The 19,893-nt window shown below is 45.2% G+C and overlaps 2 protein-coding genes across 2 annotated transcripts in view; one reads left to right on the forward strand and one right to left on the reverse strand.

Annotated features, from left to right (window-relative positions):
• The window catches only part of ITIH5 (inter-alpha-trypsin inhibitor heavy chain 5), a 45,685-nt gene extending 32,696 nt beyond the window's left edge, over positions 1-12,989 (forward strand). Inside the window, exons 8-14 of the mRNA XM_064656548.1 lie at positions 290-461; positions 2,909-3,218; positions 5,538-6,091; positions 6,447-6,512; positions 7,545-7,661; positions 8,943-9,320; positions 10,300-12,989. Of these exons, the coding sequence (XP_064512618.1) occupies positions 290-461; positions 2,909-3,218; positions 5,538-6,091; positions 6,447-6,512; positions 7,545-7,661; positions 8,943-9,320; positions 10,300-10,598 (1,896 nt within the window). The 3' untranslated portion in view covers positions 10,599-12,989. The remainder of the gene's footprint in view (positions 1-289; positions 462-2,908; positions 3,219-5,537; positions 6,092-6,446; positions 6,513-7,544; positions 7,662-8,942; positions 9,321-10,299) is intronic.
• A 2,052-nt stretch (positions 12,990-15,041) lies between these two features.
• LOC135415045 (store-operated calcium entry regulator STIMATE-like) overlaps positions 15,042-19,893 on the reverse strand; it is a 33,727-nt gene continuing 28,875 nt past the window's right edge. Inside the window, exon 8 of the mRNA XM_064656550.1 lies at positions 15,042-15,673. Coding sequence (XP_064512620.1) covers positions 15,560-15,673 — 114 coding nt within the window. The 3' untranslated portion in view covers positions 15,042-15,559. The remainder of the gene's footprint in view (positions 15,674-19,893) is intronic.

Raw genomic sequence — 19,893 nt, forward strand, 5'->3', positions numbered from 1 at the left:
AAAGCTTAGTTAGGTCTAGATGTGCCTCACAGCTTTGCAAGACCTTTTGGGCAAGTGTTGTTCTTTCATCTCATATTGGCCTAGCATCTGGCACCACAGGTCTTGAGACAGGGAAGGACATCCCAGTTTCCTTCGCCATTCAACTGGCAGCGTAGAAATATCTGTAAGTTCAGTAAACATCTTAAAATTCAATTCTTAAAATTCAGTAAACATTCTTAAAATTCAATTCTTCAATTCCACTAAAACACTGACAGTTGTGTCTACTGGTCTCTTTTCTTTCTCTTTCTAGACCAAAGAAGCTCTCTTCACAATCCTCCAGGACCTAAGGCCTGAAGACCACTTCAACATCATTGGCTTTTCCAACCGGATAAAGGTTTGGCAGCAGGACCGGCTGGTGCCAGTTACTCCAAACAACATCAGAGATGCCAAAAAGTACATTCATAACATGTCACCTACTGGAGGTAAGATCCAGATATGAACAGAATTAATGTTGTTATCCAATTAACTACAAGAGAACGGAGAGTGGTCAATGTGGTCCTGTAGCATGGAGTAATAAACAGACATTGGGATTTAGGTCATAGAACAAGGGAGTCCCTTCTGCACCTCCACTCAGGGTTATGTGACAGAGGTTATGTGCTCTTTATTAATGCACGTGGTGGGAAGGTTTCCTCAGATCTTGCCACTGCAGGGGTGTGGGACTAAATGACCTTCCAACCCAATTTATTCTATGATTCTATATACTTATTAAAGCCAAGTGGACTCCATTCTCTTTTTTATCTGATGAGACCCTTGAATTGGGAAGGCTTCCAAGGTTATCTCTTGAGGACACAGGAAAAAAACCCCATATCCTGGTGAAGGATACACAGGGCCAGTACTTGTGCAGTTTCTGAAAGCCTGTGTAAAATCAGGCACAAGGTTTTGTCTGGGCTGGAAACTCCAGGGGCAGAGTACCCAGCAGGGACTGTGGAATTGCCTTCTGCAAAACTTAGTGTCTCACCTAGTACTGTCCTCTTGTCTCTACCAAGGAGCAGCCAAAGTGATGTTTAAGAATTTCTTGTCCCATTTTACTTGTGTCTTGTTGCCATGAGGGAACAGGAGGAGACCCCAGAACAGTGGCAGAGTGCAGGCATGATTTTTAATTTGATTCCGAGGTCTCCTGCAAGGCTATGGACAGTAGCATAAAAAAACTATAATGAGGTTTGTAATCAAACAACCCTCCCCCGTGCCAGCAGTCCCACCTGGCTGGAGGTCAGGCAGGGCCTTCTGATGGCTGACCCTGAGCAGTGACCACTCCTAGCAAAGGAAAACCTCTGATGGAAAAACATGGCAAACAGGATGGTTGGCCGTGCTGTTTGTGTTGTGAGAGGAAGAGTTTAGGAAGCGGTTGAGGGACCTGCCCAGTTAAACAATTACCAAGAGTGGGACTAAACTCAGAGAACAAAGCCTTTTACTCCTGAAGTGCCAAAAGAGCTGTGCAGGAACCAGCTGAGTTTGCCCACGAACCTGCCAGAGAACAAAAGTAAAGGGAAATGATTAACTCTGGTTCAACAGGAACGTGCAGTGATTCTCCACCACAGGCTAGTGGTACTTTAGTTTTGGCTAACTCTGCATTTTCCCTATAAAGGTGCTGTTGCTCAGGTATTTCCCAGTGAACATGAACACACTTGAGCTCACAGATCACACTCACACTGAAGGTGGTGTGGTTACACTCTTGTGTACTCATACACCAGAGAAATTGGGGGGGGGGACATACTGCTGCTAAATACCTGATCATGTGGCAAAAGGCAGTTTTCAGTGCTTGATAGCTCTGTGATATGACTGAGTTTGAAATGACACACTCTGCTACATGGAATGGTTTTGGTTTGGGGAAAAAATTCTTTCTGAAATTTTGGATCTGGATGGGGACTGAGCGAGTGTTAGGATACTCAGGTGCAGGTTTTTGCTTCAAAACCATTTTGCAAAAGACGCAGTCAGGATTTGGAGGACTTCTCAGAAGTTGTTGCCCCTTTCCCGTTTCTGCAGTCACTGGGGCTGTGCACACTAAGTTTCCAGGTATGTCTTGCATGGTCAGACCTGCTGGCATAGCCTTGCTAATAACCTTTCTAGATCTCCCCTTCTTGACTCCCAGGAGTCCGTTGTTTGGCTTTTAATCCATTTCACCTGCAAAGCTCCCACAACCAATTGACTCTCACAAGAAATACATGGAGGAAAGGGATACTGTACTCATTTTTCTTGCTTTTTTTTTGAATACACAGTAGGCTTGGATCATTTGCATGGCTATTCTTCTAATATACATCTGTTTCCTCATTTACTTTCTGTTTTGTCCCTCCCTCCCCACTTCAGGCAGCTCTATTCTTCGCTAGCCAGTTGTTTTGTGCAAACACACTCCTCAGCTAACCAAGCCATTTCTCTTCCCTTTAAACTTTGTATCCCCTGGGGTGCGAAGAACAAACCCAACCACTCGTTTTCCTGTTTGAGGGCGTTTTCCCTGTCTCCAAATATTGTGCCCTTCAGACAAAGCAAGAAGAACTTGTTTTCCTAGTTCAGATGTCATCTGGGAGAATCCCATAATTAAGTTTAACCATATTTGTTTGTACCAGCCAGGCATGGGATGTGCTGTGACTCTGTTTACCATGGCTGGTTTCTGTACATTGAGCATTCAAGGATACAGTGATTTCACATGATGAACTGAAATTCATATTTCAATTCATAAGACCATGAACAGCTGTTCCAAACTGATGCTGAGTAACAGAGCTGAGCCGAATTAAAGGGGTAGTGCAACCTCATGTGGAGAAGAGAAACATCCTGATGTACAGAGATGCTGTCACCACAATAAAGGGAGCTTAGGGAAATTATTCTCACCACTCTTAGAAGGAGAAATGACCTAATAATTTTGGTGCCTTCCTAGGGACTAACATTAATGGAGCTCTCCAGACTGGTGCAAAGCTGCTCAATGACTACATTGCTCAGAACGACATCGATGCCAGGAGCGTCTCTCTGATCATCTTCCTCACGGATGGGAGGCCAACTGTTGGGGAAACACAGTCATCCAAAATCCTCAGCAACACCAAGGACGCCGTCCGTGATAAATTCTGCCTTTTCACCATCGGCATTGGCAACGACGTGGACCACAAGCTGCTGGAGAGGATGGCTCTGGAGAACTGCGGAATGACGAGGCATTTCCAGGAGGATGAGGATGCAGCCAGCCACCTCAAAGGGTTTGTTGTGCTCTCTCTGAGCTTATGTCTGCATTGGGTCCTCTGGCAAGGGTTTTGGGATGGAAAATCCCCTTAGGAGGCATAGCAAGAAATGAGAGTTTCCCTCAGGCTCAGCTCTGTTAGGGAGAGGCTGATTATGCTCAGATACTGAGGATGCCTACCGAGAAATTGTCTCCTTCCTAGCACATCCCCTCAGTTTTACTGAAGCTTCCCAGCCCCTGAGAACAAGGCATTTGTTTCCTTAATTCAGGCCATTGTTTTGGGAATGTAAACCTGGAGAGACAAGAGGCATGAGGGCCAATTCTCCACAGGTAGATGGTTGGAGGAAAGGTTGCATTGCTCACTTCAAATTGACAAAATAAACAGCATGATGTGGATGAGGAATGAAGATCCCAACTTGGGGCAGAAAATTATTTCTTTATTATTTGAAAATTATAACCTTTTACCCAAACTCCAAAATATTCAGTTTTGAACAACACATAAAGGTCATACCTGGGATGATCATAAAGTCACTTAATTCCCTCATTCTTTATGACCCAACTCCTTGTAAGTTTCCTGTAATCCTCATTATCCAGCAGGACCAGAGATTGTGCTCCTCTTCTGTGATCAGGGAGCTGTAGTCCAAGGGGAGACCCCTGTGAGGAACAGGAGAAAGATACCTGAACCACAGCTCTGACTAAAACGTCAGGCAGTGTGTCAGCATTTCCAAACAAAAATGTTTGGCTTTCACTCCCAAACTGTTAGTGTTTTGAACTTCAGAAACCAAACCCAGACACAGAGCAGAGACCTCTGTCCTATCTTGTGCCTAATTCATCTGGAGCAATGAGACTACACAGCTTCCACTAGAGCTTTGCTTTCTCTGGTGGTTATGTGTGGACAAGGGTTTGTTTTAAACCAAATTCTGTAGATCCATCTGCCACTCCACCCATGTGATTTCCTCCTCAGAACATGTATTTTGGATAGCAAGTGGCATTCCCTGTCAAATAAAGGAGTTTCTGATTGACTGGGCTGCGGTAACCCGGCATAGAAGGTACTTGTTCAAACACTTCTATCTGATAAACAGCTCACTGTTTATTAAGCTCAGTGATGGCAGAGCCATTTGGCATCAGGTGCCAAATTTATACAGAAAAGCACAGTCACTGCTGGAGGCCAATTCAAACCTCTGTTGGAGGGAAAAGCTCCATGGGGACCAATGTAATTTCTGATTTTTTTGGCCAGTGAATTGTATTTTTATACAGATACTTCCTTGAATTTTACTGTGAGACAGGTTGTATCTCTCCACCATTTGTTACAACCCGGAAGATACTTCTCAGAGAGTTCTCAGGTTTAATTCACTTGTGTTTTTAAATCTGGTGATGTCTCTGCATGAAAGACACCGAGTTCTCAGGCAGACTTTAAAACAAAGTCAAGCAATTCAGGCTCTGGGTTCCCTTGGAGAGAGAATAAAGCACAAAGTGTGACTTTAGCTTCCAGACAATCTGTTTAACCAGATGTGTAAAATAAATGCAGCTTGAACTAAAAAAAGGGCCGAGGCCAATTCTTTGTTTATTTACCAAATTAAACTCAAATGACTTGCCAAGAGATGAGCAGTCTGGTGCTTAAATGGAAAATATGGCATTAGTGGGGTCTTCCAGAGATACAGAAGCTTTAGAGTCTCTCCAGCTTTGGGGGACTTAACATTTTGGTCTTACAGTTTCTGGCTCTGGCATACCAAACATAATATCACTAAAAAATTGTGGGTAACAGCATCTCTTCAAAGTGCATTTTTTAATAACTGGGGTGCTTTCTGTGAGCCTCATGAGGCAAGAAGTTACTTTCAATGGACAAGTCTTCTTAAGCAAACTGAAGTGGTCACAAATACCTCTGTAGAGACCTGGAATCATAGTGGAAGGGAAGTGACTGCCAGGCCATGCTGAGATCCTTCTGAGCATACTTAGGAGATTTTGTTTAGATGCCTAAGGAACACTGAAAACTAAAATGAGGCGGAGAATAATTTTATTTGAAAGGAACCTCTGGATATCCTGTAATCCAACCTCCTGCTCAGAGAAGAGCTAACTTCAAATTTAGGTGAGGTTTCTCAGGTCTCTGTCCACTCAGACAAAGATTTTTGAAAATCTCTAAGGGTGGAGACTCCCCTGTTTCTCTGGGCCCAGTTACAGTGGATGTGATAGTTAAATTTGATGTCTGGTAGCTCTAACTGCCCCTGAGTGTCTTAGGAGCCATAGTAGATAACCTGACTGCATCCTTGGCCATGTACAGGAGTGTGTTTATACACTTGGATGAATGGTACTGACAGTGAGAAATGTGTCTTGGTTTAAGGTTCTATGACGAAATAGGAACACCTCTCCTCTCTGACATCCGTGTTGATTACCCTGAAGATGATGTGGAGCAGGTCACCCAGAACTTCTTCCCCAACTACTTCAATGGCTCTGAGATTATAATCGCCGGCAAACTCATCAACCGCACCTCAGACAAGCTCCACGTGGAGGTGACTGCCAGCAACTCCAAGAAGTACATCCTCCTCAAAACAGATGTGGCCATTGACCTGCCGAGCAGGAATGACATCAGAGGTGTCCCCGGCCTGGAAGACGGCAAGGGTGACAAAAATTACATCGAGAGGGCGTGGAGTTACCTCACCATCAAGGAATTGCTTAACTCCCGGTTGAAGAGTGATGACAGTCAGGAAAAAGACCATTTGATGGAGAAAGCCAAATCCATGGCCCTGGCTTACAATTTTGTTACTCCCTTCACCGTGCTGAAGATGAGAGAGGCCGGGCTCCATTCAGAACCACCTCAGGAGGAGTTTATCAGGCCTTCTACTGATGGAATCGGGGAGAAGCTGCAGAGCTTGCAGGGACACAGAGCACCACCAGGTACGAGAGAAAAATACCCTTGTGCTGGTAAGAAATCTTTTTGCATAGGCGATGTCTCATGGCTGACTTTGGCACAGGGATGATCCCCACCAATGAACTGAGGGGTAAAGCTGAGGTTTTCATATCAATTTTACTAATTGTGAGCTGGGTAAACTTAAGTAAACCTTTTAGGCACCTGACTCACCCCCTTGAAGCACTTGCTGCTCTAGAAACAATTGAAGAAAAATTGGTGTTCTAAATGAAGCTTAAATGCCCCATAATGTCCCTGATTTAATATTTTGAAAACACTTTTATACTATGACTCTTTCTGCTGCTGAAAAAATAGTCATAACAGCCTTCCTTCCCCCACTTCTAGGTATACGCAGAGAGCAAGATAAACAAGTACAAGATAAACAAAGAATTAAAATTTCCAAAACTTCAGGTCAGTGCTTGTTTCTATGCCTTTAATAGTGCAAAATAGTAGTGGTTGACTTATGGAAACCTCAGATGCATGTCACTGTAGTATAACCATCCCAAGGAACAGCCAAAATCCTGTTTGCTAGACCAACAGGGTAGGGAGGAAAATGAAAACAAAACCAAAATACAGAGTGAGCAAACATTGCAAGGCAGATGATCTCCAACAGTTGATCCTCATGTCTGAGACTTCTGTAAATTAGGGGAGAACAGGAAACACATTCCCTTTGTACTAGATCTAGTCAAAAACATTTTATAAAGTAATGTTGCTGAGACATAAAAAATGTTGCTGAAGGGGGAAAAAAAAGAATATCCTATAGTATATTATTATTTTCCTCTTGGTTCTGCACCTCTACTTTACATTCTTTTCATACATTAAACATTGAAGAAGAAGTCCAGATCAAGAATTTTTACTTGAATTTCACTTGATAAGGTCAAATTTAGTTTAAAAAATAAGCTTTTTGTCTTGCTTTATTAATGACACCTATATGGTAGTTGATGAGGGGTGAAGGATTGTTGAAAAATTATGATTGTGGGATCAATATCTGCTGTTGACTGCTCTAATCTTTTATTGAGGGCTGGGAGGGTTCAGTGTGAGGTACACCCATCAGTCTTTGGTTAGAAAATTTTCATGCTGTGAGGGATGTAGCCTGCCAAGAAAATAAAGAGGAGTTTAAAACACCTGCATGATAACTCCCATAAATCACTGAAATTATATTCCAGGAAGAAAGTATGCTGATTTTCATCCAGATTGTTTTGGGGTTTGAGTTTTCATTTAAAAACCAACCTCTTCTGTGAGAAACAAAACAAAACAATCTTTGGGAACAACAAAGCGAAACTTGGCATTTCCTGGCAAACTCCATCTGACCCTCTAAAAACAACAAACCAGGAGGTCTTGGAAAAAAACAGGGACAAACACACTTGAAAAAGCAGTCTTGTTACGATCTTGGATGTTGCAGTTCTGTGTAAGCCTCTCACATTTTTTCCATGTCTTTCTCAGCGGATGGAGACCCTCACTTTGTCATTGACTTTCCCTCCAGCAAGTTCTCTGTCTGCTTCAATATTGATGGAGAACCAGGGGACATTCTCCGGCTGGTCTCTGATCATAAGGAATCTGGTGAGCAGCCAAGTCCAGCAGTTGCTTGTGGGGGAAAACTGAAGTGCAAGGCCAGCTCTCCAGCAGTAAGACTAAGCACCAAGGTGCTTCACGGGCAAGAAAGGGACAGGAGATCAGGAAAAGTGTCTTTGGTGCAACTTCATCGGTCCTCTAGTTACAAAGTCACAACACGCAAATAAAAGACTTGGATTCACCAAAATTGCTCTGTTATTGAAAGTTTGCTCTTTACAGTACTGCTTGGTGTAGGATATAGCAAAGTACCTAAACAGGCTCATCAAGCACCGAGGCTGCTTCAGTAAAGAAATGACCAAACTGGTTACTGAGTCATGACAGCCTCAAGAAAACCCACATGATTCAGGATCTGCTTTGCCCAAGCCAGTCTGATCCTCAGGGGCCCAAATTGTGGTCTGATCCGATCTGGAATTCTAAGCAGGGCAGCTAATAATCAGATTATGTCCTGAGCAGGGCAACAGTGGGAGAAAGGAGTGTCAAAACCAGAGACAATTCACAGACTGGTTTTACAAAACACCACAACAAAGTTATAAGAATTCTGTTCTGTGTGGCAATGGTCTAACCTCCATATTTCTGTGTCCAGGCCTGCCTTAGTGAGCAAGATCCAGTTCTTGGCAATGTTTCCCTTCATCTTCTTTCACAGATTGTTTATGCTACTGCTTGAATGCTTCTGTGGCTCAAATGCAGAATGAGCTTGAGGAAAACAGACTCTGTAGCACTTGCAAGTTGAGTCTTTAAAGATAGAAATGAGAGATCCCACCAGCAATGAGGGGATGTGGAGATATCTCAGTGTTGATGGGTTGGGTCTGGCTTGGGTTAGCAACAAGCCTCCTCCTTTATTGTTACTGTCCAGTAGCTGTTCAGAGGCCTGTGGGAAGTGAGACACTATCTGATGGACAGCAAATCAAAAAAATCATGGTTGGGAATCTTCCTGTGGACATCAAGGCTTTATTTGACTCTGTGGCATCTGCACCTTGGATCACTCAAGAGTGGTTCTTCTGGTAGCACTGTGTACACTGTGTTAGGATTAATGGGCCCAGGGGCACCTGTTTCCAGGGAAGGCCAGTATTTCTGAGCTTGGGTAAATTAATGTGCTCTGTATGTGGTAATAATTTTATAACAGACTGGTTATGCTCTTCTGAATACTGGTAAGTGAAATAACTGAGCACGAGGTGGTGAATCTGCATGTTCTTGGTCTCAGGGCTTTTGTTTTGAGATATCAGACCTATTTTGGTTCCAGCTTTCATTTATTGATTGTTTTCCTGCAAGGTGTCACCGTGAACGGGCAACTGATTGGAGCTCCTGCACCACCCAATGGCCACAAGAAGCATCGGACTTACTTCAGCACCATCACCATCCTCAGCAACAAGCCAGAGAGATCCTACCTGGAGATCACACCCAGAAGGATCATCCTGGATGACGGGGAAAGGCTCGTCCTGTCCTGTGGTCGGAGTGCTGTTGTGAGAAGCAGGAGCCTCGAGGTGTCCATCTCTGCCAACTCCAACGTCACCGTGACGATACGAGACACCATCAGCTTCGTCATCCTCATCCACCGCTACAAGAAGCCGGCCCCGTATCAGAGGAACCACCTGGGGTTCTACATCTCCAACAGCAAAGGCCTCTCTTCTGACTCCCACGGGCTACTGGGTAGGTAACAGGTTCTCAGGTTCAGAGCTGTAAACCAGACAAAAACGGTCCTTCCAAAGAGAGACAGAGGGTAAGGAACAAGGTGAACAAGGTGGGGATTAAGTTCCCAGGTGAGACTTTTACATCCACTCTCAAACAGCTTCTCTATTTTAGTATCCCCAGCTCTTCTCCCCATCTTTTCCTGTATGATCTATCTCCCACTATCTCAACTATATGGCTGTGCCTGGTTTTCACTTTTCTACTCTTTTTATGATTGTTTGATACAGCTACTCTTAGAACACACATGCTTCCAATACAGAGATAGAAACCAAATATTCCAGAACAACTTCTTGTGGCTCCTTTCTTTCAAACGTAAGGGAAACAAGAGCCATCCCTACATTTTGAAGGAACTAGGCTTTAGGTAGGCTCAGAGAATGACCAGATGGTTGGGTTCTTTCAGCCAACAAGATGTGTTGATATTTATGGTCATGTACAGGCACAGAACTCCAAGACTGATGCCACAGTTTCTGTGCCTCTCAGGTCCCCCCAGGTTAAGCGGGAGATGATCCCTCAGGAGTGAGGTTTTGGATTCAGGCCACTTTCATGCACAAACCTCTAAGTCCACACTCTTGCCAAGAAGGCAAGGGAAGAGAAGCTGGAGCTTCAAGCCTAGATATTCCTGCTTGCTGATGGGCACATCATGGGTTATTAACCTCTAGCAACCATGTCCCACAGAAGGGCACTTACTACTAGCAGCTAAAAAAGCTCTTTAGCTCAGGCAATGTACCAGTGAAAAAAAAAGGGTTTTATTCTAACCTCTACACTTGTGGGATTTAGAAAAGAATCACAGGACCTAGATTCATCCTGCTGTTGCGGAGAAGCCCTTTAGAACCCCATTTGCTGAGAATCCTCAAACACAGCCTACTGAAAAAACAAATCACCAAACCACAACAGGCACAAATCAGCCAGTCATGGACTCTTATTTTATCTTGCCTTGCAGGTCAGTTCTTGAACCATGAAGTTAAACTTCTTCAGGAATCTCTAAACGCAAGTCATCAGCAGGTTGGTCAGAATAACACTGAAGCGTTAAAGCCAAACCCTACAAATACCCTGAAGGTGAAGGGACGGCTCATTCCTGTGGTGTGGAAGCAGAGGAGGATCTACAATGGCCAGCAGGAGGTTGAATGCTGGTTTGCCAAAAACAATGCGGACAAACTGATTGATGGGAGCTATAAGGACTATTTGGCTTCTCACCCTTTCGACACAGGGACCAGCTTTGGGACAACTAACAGCCTTTAAGACCAGTCCTAACAATGCATTGCAGCAGGATGTGTGACAGCAGGTCCCTTCTGATGCCTCTACTAGGCCACTTAATGAATATTTCTTTACTATTTGGTGCCAAAGAAACTAAGGACTTTGCCTTTGGAAATCAGCTGTCTCTTTTTCATGCTAGATGAACACTGTTCATCAAATTCCTGAAGAACAAGGAGGTTGGGGGGGAGGGTTGAGGACATGGTTAAAGGCATGACTGGTGATCTCCCAGTGGGAAGGGAGGGAGAAATGGGCCAGCACTCATATTGGACAGAGCAGAGAGCTGCTGACCTTTGAGTAAACCCATGCAGGGATCTGTGCAATTCACCCAAGAGGCTGGTGAGTCACCCCATGAGAGGCAGAGGTCATACAGCACAGTGCCTATTGAGGTGATATGCTTTGCACAGAAGTGAATTGGAGCACCTTCTCCAACCTTGGTCCATGGGGAAAGAAGAGAGAGAGAGAAGAGGTGGGTGGATATTCATCTGCAGTGACTCCCTAGCATCAAACAGGTAACAAAACCAAAGCCTTAAATCAACAGGCCACAGGAGGGTATTGCTTTCCTGGTTATGGGGAGGAGGTCTGGATTTATCACTGAGCATAAGTTTCCCTGAACCACTACAGACTCCTAAAACAGTGGTGAAAACCTTCATGTGGTTTATGGCTGTCTCAGGGCACAGCCTGAGTGCTTAAAAAGCACCTCCAGTCTTCAGCAGCAACAGGCTCCCATTCCATGGAGCAGCTAATTCAACGTAATTCAATGTAATTCAGTTTAAATATCATTGCAGGATTAGTGATTTCTTGAGTCTTGACTCCCTCAGAGAGAAACAAAGTTCCACCATGAGCTTCCAACAGACCTGCCACGTCCTTGAGCATCTCATCACTTCTGTTTAGCAAAGATTTAAATTCTCCAAGGGATGATGAACCAGAACCCAAAACAGCTTATGAGCCTACAAAGCAACCTCTTCAATTTAGACTAGATGTTTCTAGCTGCTTTTCTAATCAGGGAGGAAGTCTTTATTTATTCCAAATTGTAAAAAAAAATTTCATCCCTGGCTCCTTTCTCCTCCCTTGCGCTGCAGGAATTTGCACGCAGCAGGAATTTGGCAGCAGGAGGTTACAGAAGGGTCTGCCAGCCACCCCCACTGCAGGTGGTGCTGCTCTGCAAAGAAATCTCCAGACCCAAACTGCAAGGTTGTGGTCTACTTTAAAGTGAGGCATCCCTGAGCAATGCTATAGATCAGTCACAGGGGCATTCTAGTAGAGAACTTGTCCAAAGAGGACTTGACAACCACAAAGACATTTACATGGCAAGGCCAAACTGAGCTTATGTATGCTCTGCCTTTCCAGAACTAAAAGGAAGGAGGGAGGGTGTAGAAGCATCTCCAGAAATTAAATTAGATCCATGTGTTAGGAGAAAACAGAGTTGCCAGAGACCTGCAGAAATAGATTCAATCTTGACTGATTTTTTGCATATTTAACAATTAAACCATAGTGTTGCTGTAGGAGATCCAGCTGCTGGGGGTGGGGTGGTGATTTTCCAGTTGCTTGAGCAACTAGTTAGTGCTACTAGACCGTGGCAGCAGAGCAGGTGGCAAGCATGGTTTCTTATTCACACCATGTCCTGCCTGGAAGAGGGAAACAGCCAAAAGCAACCAGCAAGATTTAATTGCACTCTGGAAGATCCTTACAGTACAAAACTCATGCCAAGGCTCGTACTTTGGAACAAAACATAAAGGAAAAAAACTACTGCTTTGGGCCCTGCTATTTTGAGAAATAGCTCTCCTGCAAGGGAGAACGGAAGGCAAGACCTTCAGCGCAGTCCTGAGTGTGGAATAATGGAAGATGTTTAATGCTCTGCAGTGGGCTCATGGGCCAGAAATGAGATGAGAAAGAACATCTGTGAAGTTGACTTTTCCACCCAAGAAGACAGCAGGAAGATCACCTACAGCCCATATCCAAACAACCTCCCATTCCACTGGCAGGGGAGAACAGGATAGTGGCAATGAATTTCTATACAGTCCAGGGTTCAGCAGGTGTCTTCATACTGTCCTTACTGAAAAGAGATTTCTTTGAAATCTTTCCTCTCCTCCCACATTTTGCTGTTTAGTCGTATTGCTAAGGGGAGCAGTTGGCTTGGGCTCTCCTCTCCTGTATATAGATATGTATATAATATATATATACACACACACTTAATGATTCATGTGCATCTTTACTCCTTCTCCTCCTCCTCCTGCCAAGGAAACATATTTCTTTCAGGGTCTGAAGATAACAATGATCAAGTCCAACTTCTCAGCAATATGAAGCACCTGGAGCAATATACTCAAGTTCTAATTAAGGCTCCAGTTATCCATTTCACAATAAATATTTTACAGTGAATGCTGCAGTGACGCTTTCATTTGGCAAAGACAAAAGAATTCTGAAGCTGAGGTTATGTATGTTTTATGCTGCTGGACAAGCTCGTGTTTCCAGACGGCTGAAAGAATCACTCACAATAGGTTGGGAGCCAAAGTAATTTCAATGGAAAATTAGAGGTCAATGATGTTTTTCAGCCTCCATATACTTGGCAGAAAGCAACAAGTGTGTTGGGTGAAGTAAAATAAGAATTTAACCACACAGACTGATCCAGCCTTTAAATACAGTAGCCTAGGACATGGGAAAACAGTTTGTGCTCCTGATGCACATACAGACATGCATTTGTTCTCATCTCCAACAGTGTCACAGAGCACTTGGTTTTGCAGTGACACAGCCACAGATTGCACATTGCTCAGACAGCTCAGGAATGAGGCTGAGCAACCACTTTGCAGTGCAATGGAAACAACTGCACACCATCATTTCAGAGAAGGGAACAGGACTCCTGAACTTAGGGTTGCTGAAACAGCAGTGACTACACAATGCTTGAGAGGGACCACCTTTCCCATCTTCCTTGCTATTGCCTACTGTGAACTTTCTCAGGCAGCCTGAACTAAGATGAAGATCATGTCACTCACCTCTATTTTAGGACAAGGACTTGGCTGTGGCCATATCTGCACTCTCCATGTGCTGCAGCATTGCACTGTGCAGCCCTATAGCAAGAACAAATCCCCAAATACCAGTACACCTCAAAACAGAGCAACTTTCAAATAGGGAAGCTGTTTTAATCTATTTCCAGTCAAGACTTGACACAGCACAGGACTTACTCCAGCCCTTAGCAGTGCAGAACTCCCCAGACAAGCAGAAGTTGCACTGTGAAACCAATTTCACTAAGCAATATAAATGATCTATTCAGAGGGCTGTGTGCCATGTGTTCCAAAAACCTTTTGATGTGCCAGCAAAAGTAGGATTTTGACCCTTCATTAAGAAAGAAAAACAAAAAGAACTTAATTTCCAGAAAAACAGTATAAAGCTGCACAGCTGCAAGTGTAGCCAAGCGTGTCTAGTTCACTGAAGGGCATGCAAGGCTTTGATTTGCATCTAAGGCTTCTAAACTACTTTGAAGTTAAGGAAAAAAACCCAACAAACCAAACCCCAAAAAATCCCCACCAAATATCTTCACATGCTTGAGCTCAGCCTTTAAAAGTCTAAATCTGTCTAAGTTAGAAAACCCAAATCCTTTAATTTCTACTCCTTAATAAGGAGTGTTTTCTTGGGCAAATGCAAAGGAAGAAGAGAAAATAAAAGATCAATCCCACCCATCCCTTATGGGGACTGCCTTGCAATAAGCAAAGCTGTCTATGGCTCAACTAGGGATACCAGTTCAGTTCAGTGGATCCTGGGTCAGGCCCTGCTCCGAGGAATATCCACCCTTCGGACTCTGTGTGGGTCTCATCACAGCTGTGTATCTGCACCCAGCCTGGGGGTGGCTTATGCAGCTGCTCTGTGCTCACTCCCTCCCCAGGACAGCTGCAAAGTGTTTTGCATTTTTGTGTTTACAGACAAATACAGTACATTAACAGGAGAGGAAGGGCAAAGCCGTGCACTTCACACTTGAAACAAAAAGTGCCCGACCTGGGATGACCCAGGGTCTTCTCCTGCAGCAGTCCTATCCAAGGCCATTCCCTTACCTCCAGAAAATCAAGGCTGGCTAATGGGGCTTCAGTTAACAGTGCACATCCAGTTTGAATCTGCAGAGATTTCATATGTTTATTTTACACCAGGTAAAAAGGAGCCAACTTTCAGTAAACACTCACTTGTAAGGTGGCAACTGGGATCCACCTCCAGGTCTGTTGATGCACCAGGTCTTTCCACTGAAGCAGCTCATACAACTCATCCACAGAAACCAAGCACTGTGGCTCAGCTCTTCATCTGCAGCTTTACTAGGACAGCCCTGCTGCAGAAAGATAATCCTCCCTGGTCAGGAAACATTTCAACAGCCCCCCCTTCCTCCTCTGCACAGCATTAGGGTTTTGCAGAGAATATTGAGCACATGAAGTCATTTCATTTATGAGGCAATTTTAGGTCAAATATTTATTGTATTCCTTATAAAACAGTAAAAAATAATCAGATCCACTGAGACAATCTTCCCAATTCAAGACATTTAAATACATATTGCAAACCAATTCTTTTGAGTATTGTGCATATAAAAAGTGTCACAGTTCAGGTAGCAGAGAATAGTCTTTTTTTTTTTTTTTCTGTAAAAAAGCAAAAAATCTTGATTTCTTTCTCTAGCCTTGACAAAAAGAAGTCACACCCAGCTGGCCAGCCAGGAAAAGTACATACTCATACCCCAATCTCAACATGCCTGCGTGTGTACAGATTAGGGGAACACAGGGAAAGCAGATACTGCTCAAGCCTGTACAGGATGCACGGATAACATCCCAGAAACAACTGCAGGACAGGTCTAGACGAGGCAGGCAAAAGGATCTCTGCAGATCCACAGGGATCAACTAGCATTCCCCACCCTGCCCTTCCTTGGCCAGCCCAAGGATCACAGTGCTGCTCCTTCCTCCACCTCCCTTGTCCCAGTGTTGTCAGATGACCACTTGATAGCTGGGCTGCTTCATCTTCTGGTTGGTTCCATGGAGTCCTGAGGTGTCCTGGTCGCTTTCAGACTGATCAAAATCCATGTCTGGAGAGAGCAACACCTAGAAAGGAGAACAGACAGATGTTGATGGAGCAGAAGTTCTCAGATCTTCTCCATGCTGCTTGCTGAAGGGATCAAGCACCCCTGGAGGGGTCTGCTGCCAGATCCAATCCTCTCTGGCAGATGGGTAAGGTCTCAGGGTCATCCAGACCATCTTTCCAACAACAGACAAAAAGATCTGGGCACAGACATCATGATGATGTGGTGACCCAACCCCCTCCTGAACAGCAGAACAGGCAGTTAAAGGCTCTGTTCCCTATGGGACAGGACTCACACATAGACACGGATGTTCAGGCCAGGCTACAGCCTCAGTGGAGATGTAAAAAACCAAGGCCACATATTTTGTGAACAGCTGTACCACATGTAGACCTTTTCCCAGGCCCCCAGCTGCTTGTCATCTCCAGAGCTCAGCCAGAAGAGTAAGCAGAGCTATAGGGTTAGCTTCAGCCATGGCCAGCAAGCTTAGAAGTGATGTCCTCAACCTGGTAGCACCTTATTTCTACCTGGCACAGAGGCTCCTGGCCCAGTCTGGACTGTGGGAGCCAAAACAGAGCACTGACACCTCTCACAGGTACCTCTCCAGGTAAGAAAGCTCAGTTTGCTGCAGGACCAGAAGGCTGCCCTTTGCCCCCAGGGGCACCTCATTCTCAGGAGCCAATTCCACACTTGAAGCTACCACAGGCTGTTTTGAACTAACTGCCACCAGCCCAGAGTGTCTGCACGATGCAGATGAAGCCATGTGCAGGCATCTTCCAGCCACATCATCTGGGAGAGGAGAAAGGCTGGATTTTACTCAGGCAGTGGCTGCACTGACTGCAGAAGAGCTGAAACCCAACACCAGCCAGCAGTTTGCATGGATAACATTCATGGCTTGACTGATTAGAATCATTGAATCATCAAGGTTGAAAAAGACCTCCAAGACTGAGTCCAACCCTTAACCCAGGACTGCTGAGTCCACTACTAAACCATAGAATCATAGAATCAGCTGGGTTGGAAGGGATCTCTGAGATCATCAAGTCCTACCCTTGATCCACTACCACCATGGTTACTAGACTATGGCACTAAGTGCCACATCCAGTCTCTTAAAAATCTCCAGGGACAGAGAATCCACCACTTCCCAGGGCAGCCCATTCCAATGCCTGATTACCTTCTCTGTAAAGAATTTCTTCCTAATATCTAACCTAAACCTCCCCTAGCAGAGCTTAAGACCATGCCCTCTTGTCTTGCTGATTGCTGCCTGGGAGAAGAGACCAACCCCCACCTGGCTACAACCTCCTGTCAGGGAGTTGTAGAGAGTGATGAGGTCTCCCCTGAGCCTCCTCTTCTCCAGGCTAAACACCCCCAGCTCCCTCAGCCTCTCCTCATAGGACTTGTGCTTGAGTCCCTTCATCAGCCTCGTTGCTCTTCTCTGGACCTACTCCAGCACCTCAATATCCTTCCTGAACTGAGGCCCCAGAGCTGGACACAGCACTCCAGGGGTGGCCTCACCAGCACTGAGTACAGGCCCTGAGCATCACATCTACACGTTTTCTGAACACTTCCAGGGATGGTGATTCCATCACTTTCCTGGGCAGCCTGTTCCAGTGCCTGACCATCCTTTCAGTAAAGAAATTTTCCCTAATATCCAATCTAAACCTCCTCTGGTGCAATTTGAGGCTGTTCCTTCTTGTCCTATCACTTGTTTCATGGGATAAGAGACTGACCCTCACCTGGATACAACCTGTTTTAGGGTTGTTATAGAAAGGAATAAGGGCCCCCCTGGGCCTCCTTTACTCCAGGCTACAGCACCTCCAGTTCCTTCAGCTTCTCCTCATCAGACTCATGCTCCAGACCAGACTGTTTGCTCAACCCTATCCTACCCCTTTCTCCTTTCCTCAAACACTGTGCCTGACTGAACAGCCTTCCAGCTCAAAGGCACAAGGGATGGTAAATGGGCTTTCTGCCCGCACACAGAACATCCCCAACAGCTCAACCAGTCCCAGAGCCCAATATTCCTTGGGGCAAAACCAGGAGCATGGGGGAATTACTCTTATCTCTGTCTATCCCCATGCACAGCTGTGAATTCACGTGCCCTCCACTCCTCAGCACTCAGGCAGCACCACAGGGTCAGTCACCACAGCAACAAAACCACTAAACAGGAAACACAAAACTCCAGTGAGTCAGTGACTTCAAAGGAGCAGAAGAGCCGCAGGGGAAGGTTTCCTCCTCCCCACCCTCACGCACACTCCAGCCCCTCCATCCCATGTTGTTATCCTCACAGTCAGGCACTCAAAGGACAGCAGTAGACAGGATTAAGCTCTCTTGTTGTCCCCCCCCTCCACTGGTCTCAAGGAATTGTTTTTTGATTCAAGACACACACTGGAAAGTTTCCATCTCTCTCACGTGAAGATTTCCTGTTTATCGTATTAATACTGTGGTGCTGTTGAACCTGAGAAAATGGTTGGGTAATTAGTCACACACAGCATCATAAGCTCACTGAACTGACAGGCTGCAACAGGCTGGTCGAGGGGCCTAATGAACTGGTGATTTGGGTGGGTTTCAGTGGAAAACTCAAATCCCTTTGCAGCCAAGTATGGATGGAGATGGAGCAGGCACTGAGTGTTGTGCATTCAGAACCCTTCAGGTCTGCCCACTATACACTTGCAGGAAGCTGCATGAGCCAACAGTCTCCAGTAACCTTTCCACAATTCCCTGGGAAAGCATCATGACAAGATGGCACCTCATCGCTGTGACAGTCACAGGACATCCCCTTAGATGTAATTTTCAAGCCTAAATCCAATTTGGGAGTCTTCAGCACAACTTGGATGAGGCTCTTCCCCTGTAGATGTGTCCAGGTCAGGATCACAGCGGATCCATGGCACAGCTGGGAATGGGCTGTGGTGTCCCACTCCTGGGACAGTGTGCTGCTGTCTCACTCAGCAGTCCCCAAATACTTCCCACATTTCTCCCCACACCAGGCAGCCAGCAGCTCCCAAAACATGGGTCACACTACTGAAACAGGGCTGCCCACACATGCTGCCAAGCCCTCCTGGCCAGGACAAGATGCTGCCCACTGGTTCAGTACTGCATACCAGTATGCTACTGGTTTAGTACTCTATCCTTTTGGATAACCAAACCAATCTTAGTGGCAGAAGAAGAGAGGAACTGTGGCACAGGCTGTAAAACAAAGCAGCTCTGGGACCACTTCCCCACTAACCATGGAAACCTGTTTGCCCAAAGCTCCACCAGCCTGGTGTAGAATCACAGAACCATTAGGGTTGGAAAAGACCCAACCATTAACCCAGCACTGCCAAGTCTACCACTAAACCATATCCCCAAGTCCCACACCCACCAGCCTTCTGAACACCTACGGAGATGGTGACTCCACCACTTCCCTGGGCAGTCTGTTCCAATGCCCAGAGTAGGGACCATCCATCCCATCATCCTCCTTAGAGGATCTGAGCTTAGATGAGTTGCTACAACTCAGCAGGACTGGCAGGTGGGATGGTTTCCTTCCAAAGGCAACTCTATGCCCACCTTTATTTATCTTCCCTGTAAGGATCAGGTACCTGAGTTCACCATGAGTTTGAGCTAATTAAAAATCAGCTCAGCTGAGCAACAGCCAAATCAAACTTGCTCTTGAAATATTCTTCAATACTTATAAGCAGGCAGCATTGTATTGGCATTTATCAGCATCTGCAGTCTAGTGAATACCAGAAGTCACAGCTCCTATGAAGGGAATCAGGACAGGTGCTGAGCTCCATGCTGACCAAAGGCAGGTCCCCATGTATTAGTATTAGCTTTCCTCCCAGACTTAAAGTATTAGACTTTTGCTTTAAGGCTCTCTGAAAATGTAAGCCTTCAGGAAAGGAACAGAAACTCATCCACCTCCCTTGGGGAAAAAAAAAAAGAACCAACAACAAGGAAAAAAAAAAAAACAAACTCAAAAAAGATCAAATAAAACATTATTAAAACTGACTTGTTTTCCTGAGTTGAGGAAACAAAGAAATCACTGATAAGATCTAAAGTTTATTGGGACTTGCAAAGGCAAGGGAAAAGAGACTTGGGTCAAGGGCAGGACACATACAAAGCAGAAACAAGGGCCTTGCAGATGAATGCTTTTCCTCAGCCTGAACAGCACTGGATGCAGACTGGCACTCAAGAAAGATACTTTTCTATCCCACAAGAAGGCAAAAGGACTCCATGAACATTTACAAGGCAGGGCACAAGTCTGAAACAATG

Source organism: Pseudopipra pipra, chromosome 5 (genome assembly GCF_036250125.1).
Source record: "Pseudopipra pipra isolate bDixPip1 chromosome 5, bDixPip1.hap1, whole genome shotgun sequence".
Lineage (NCBI taxonomy): Eukaryota > Metazoa > Chordata > Aves > Passeriformes > Pipridae > Pseudopipra > Pseudopipra pipra.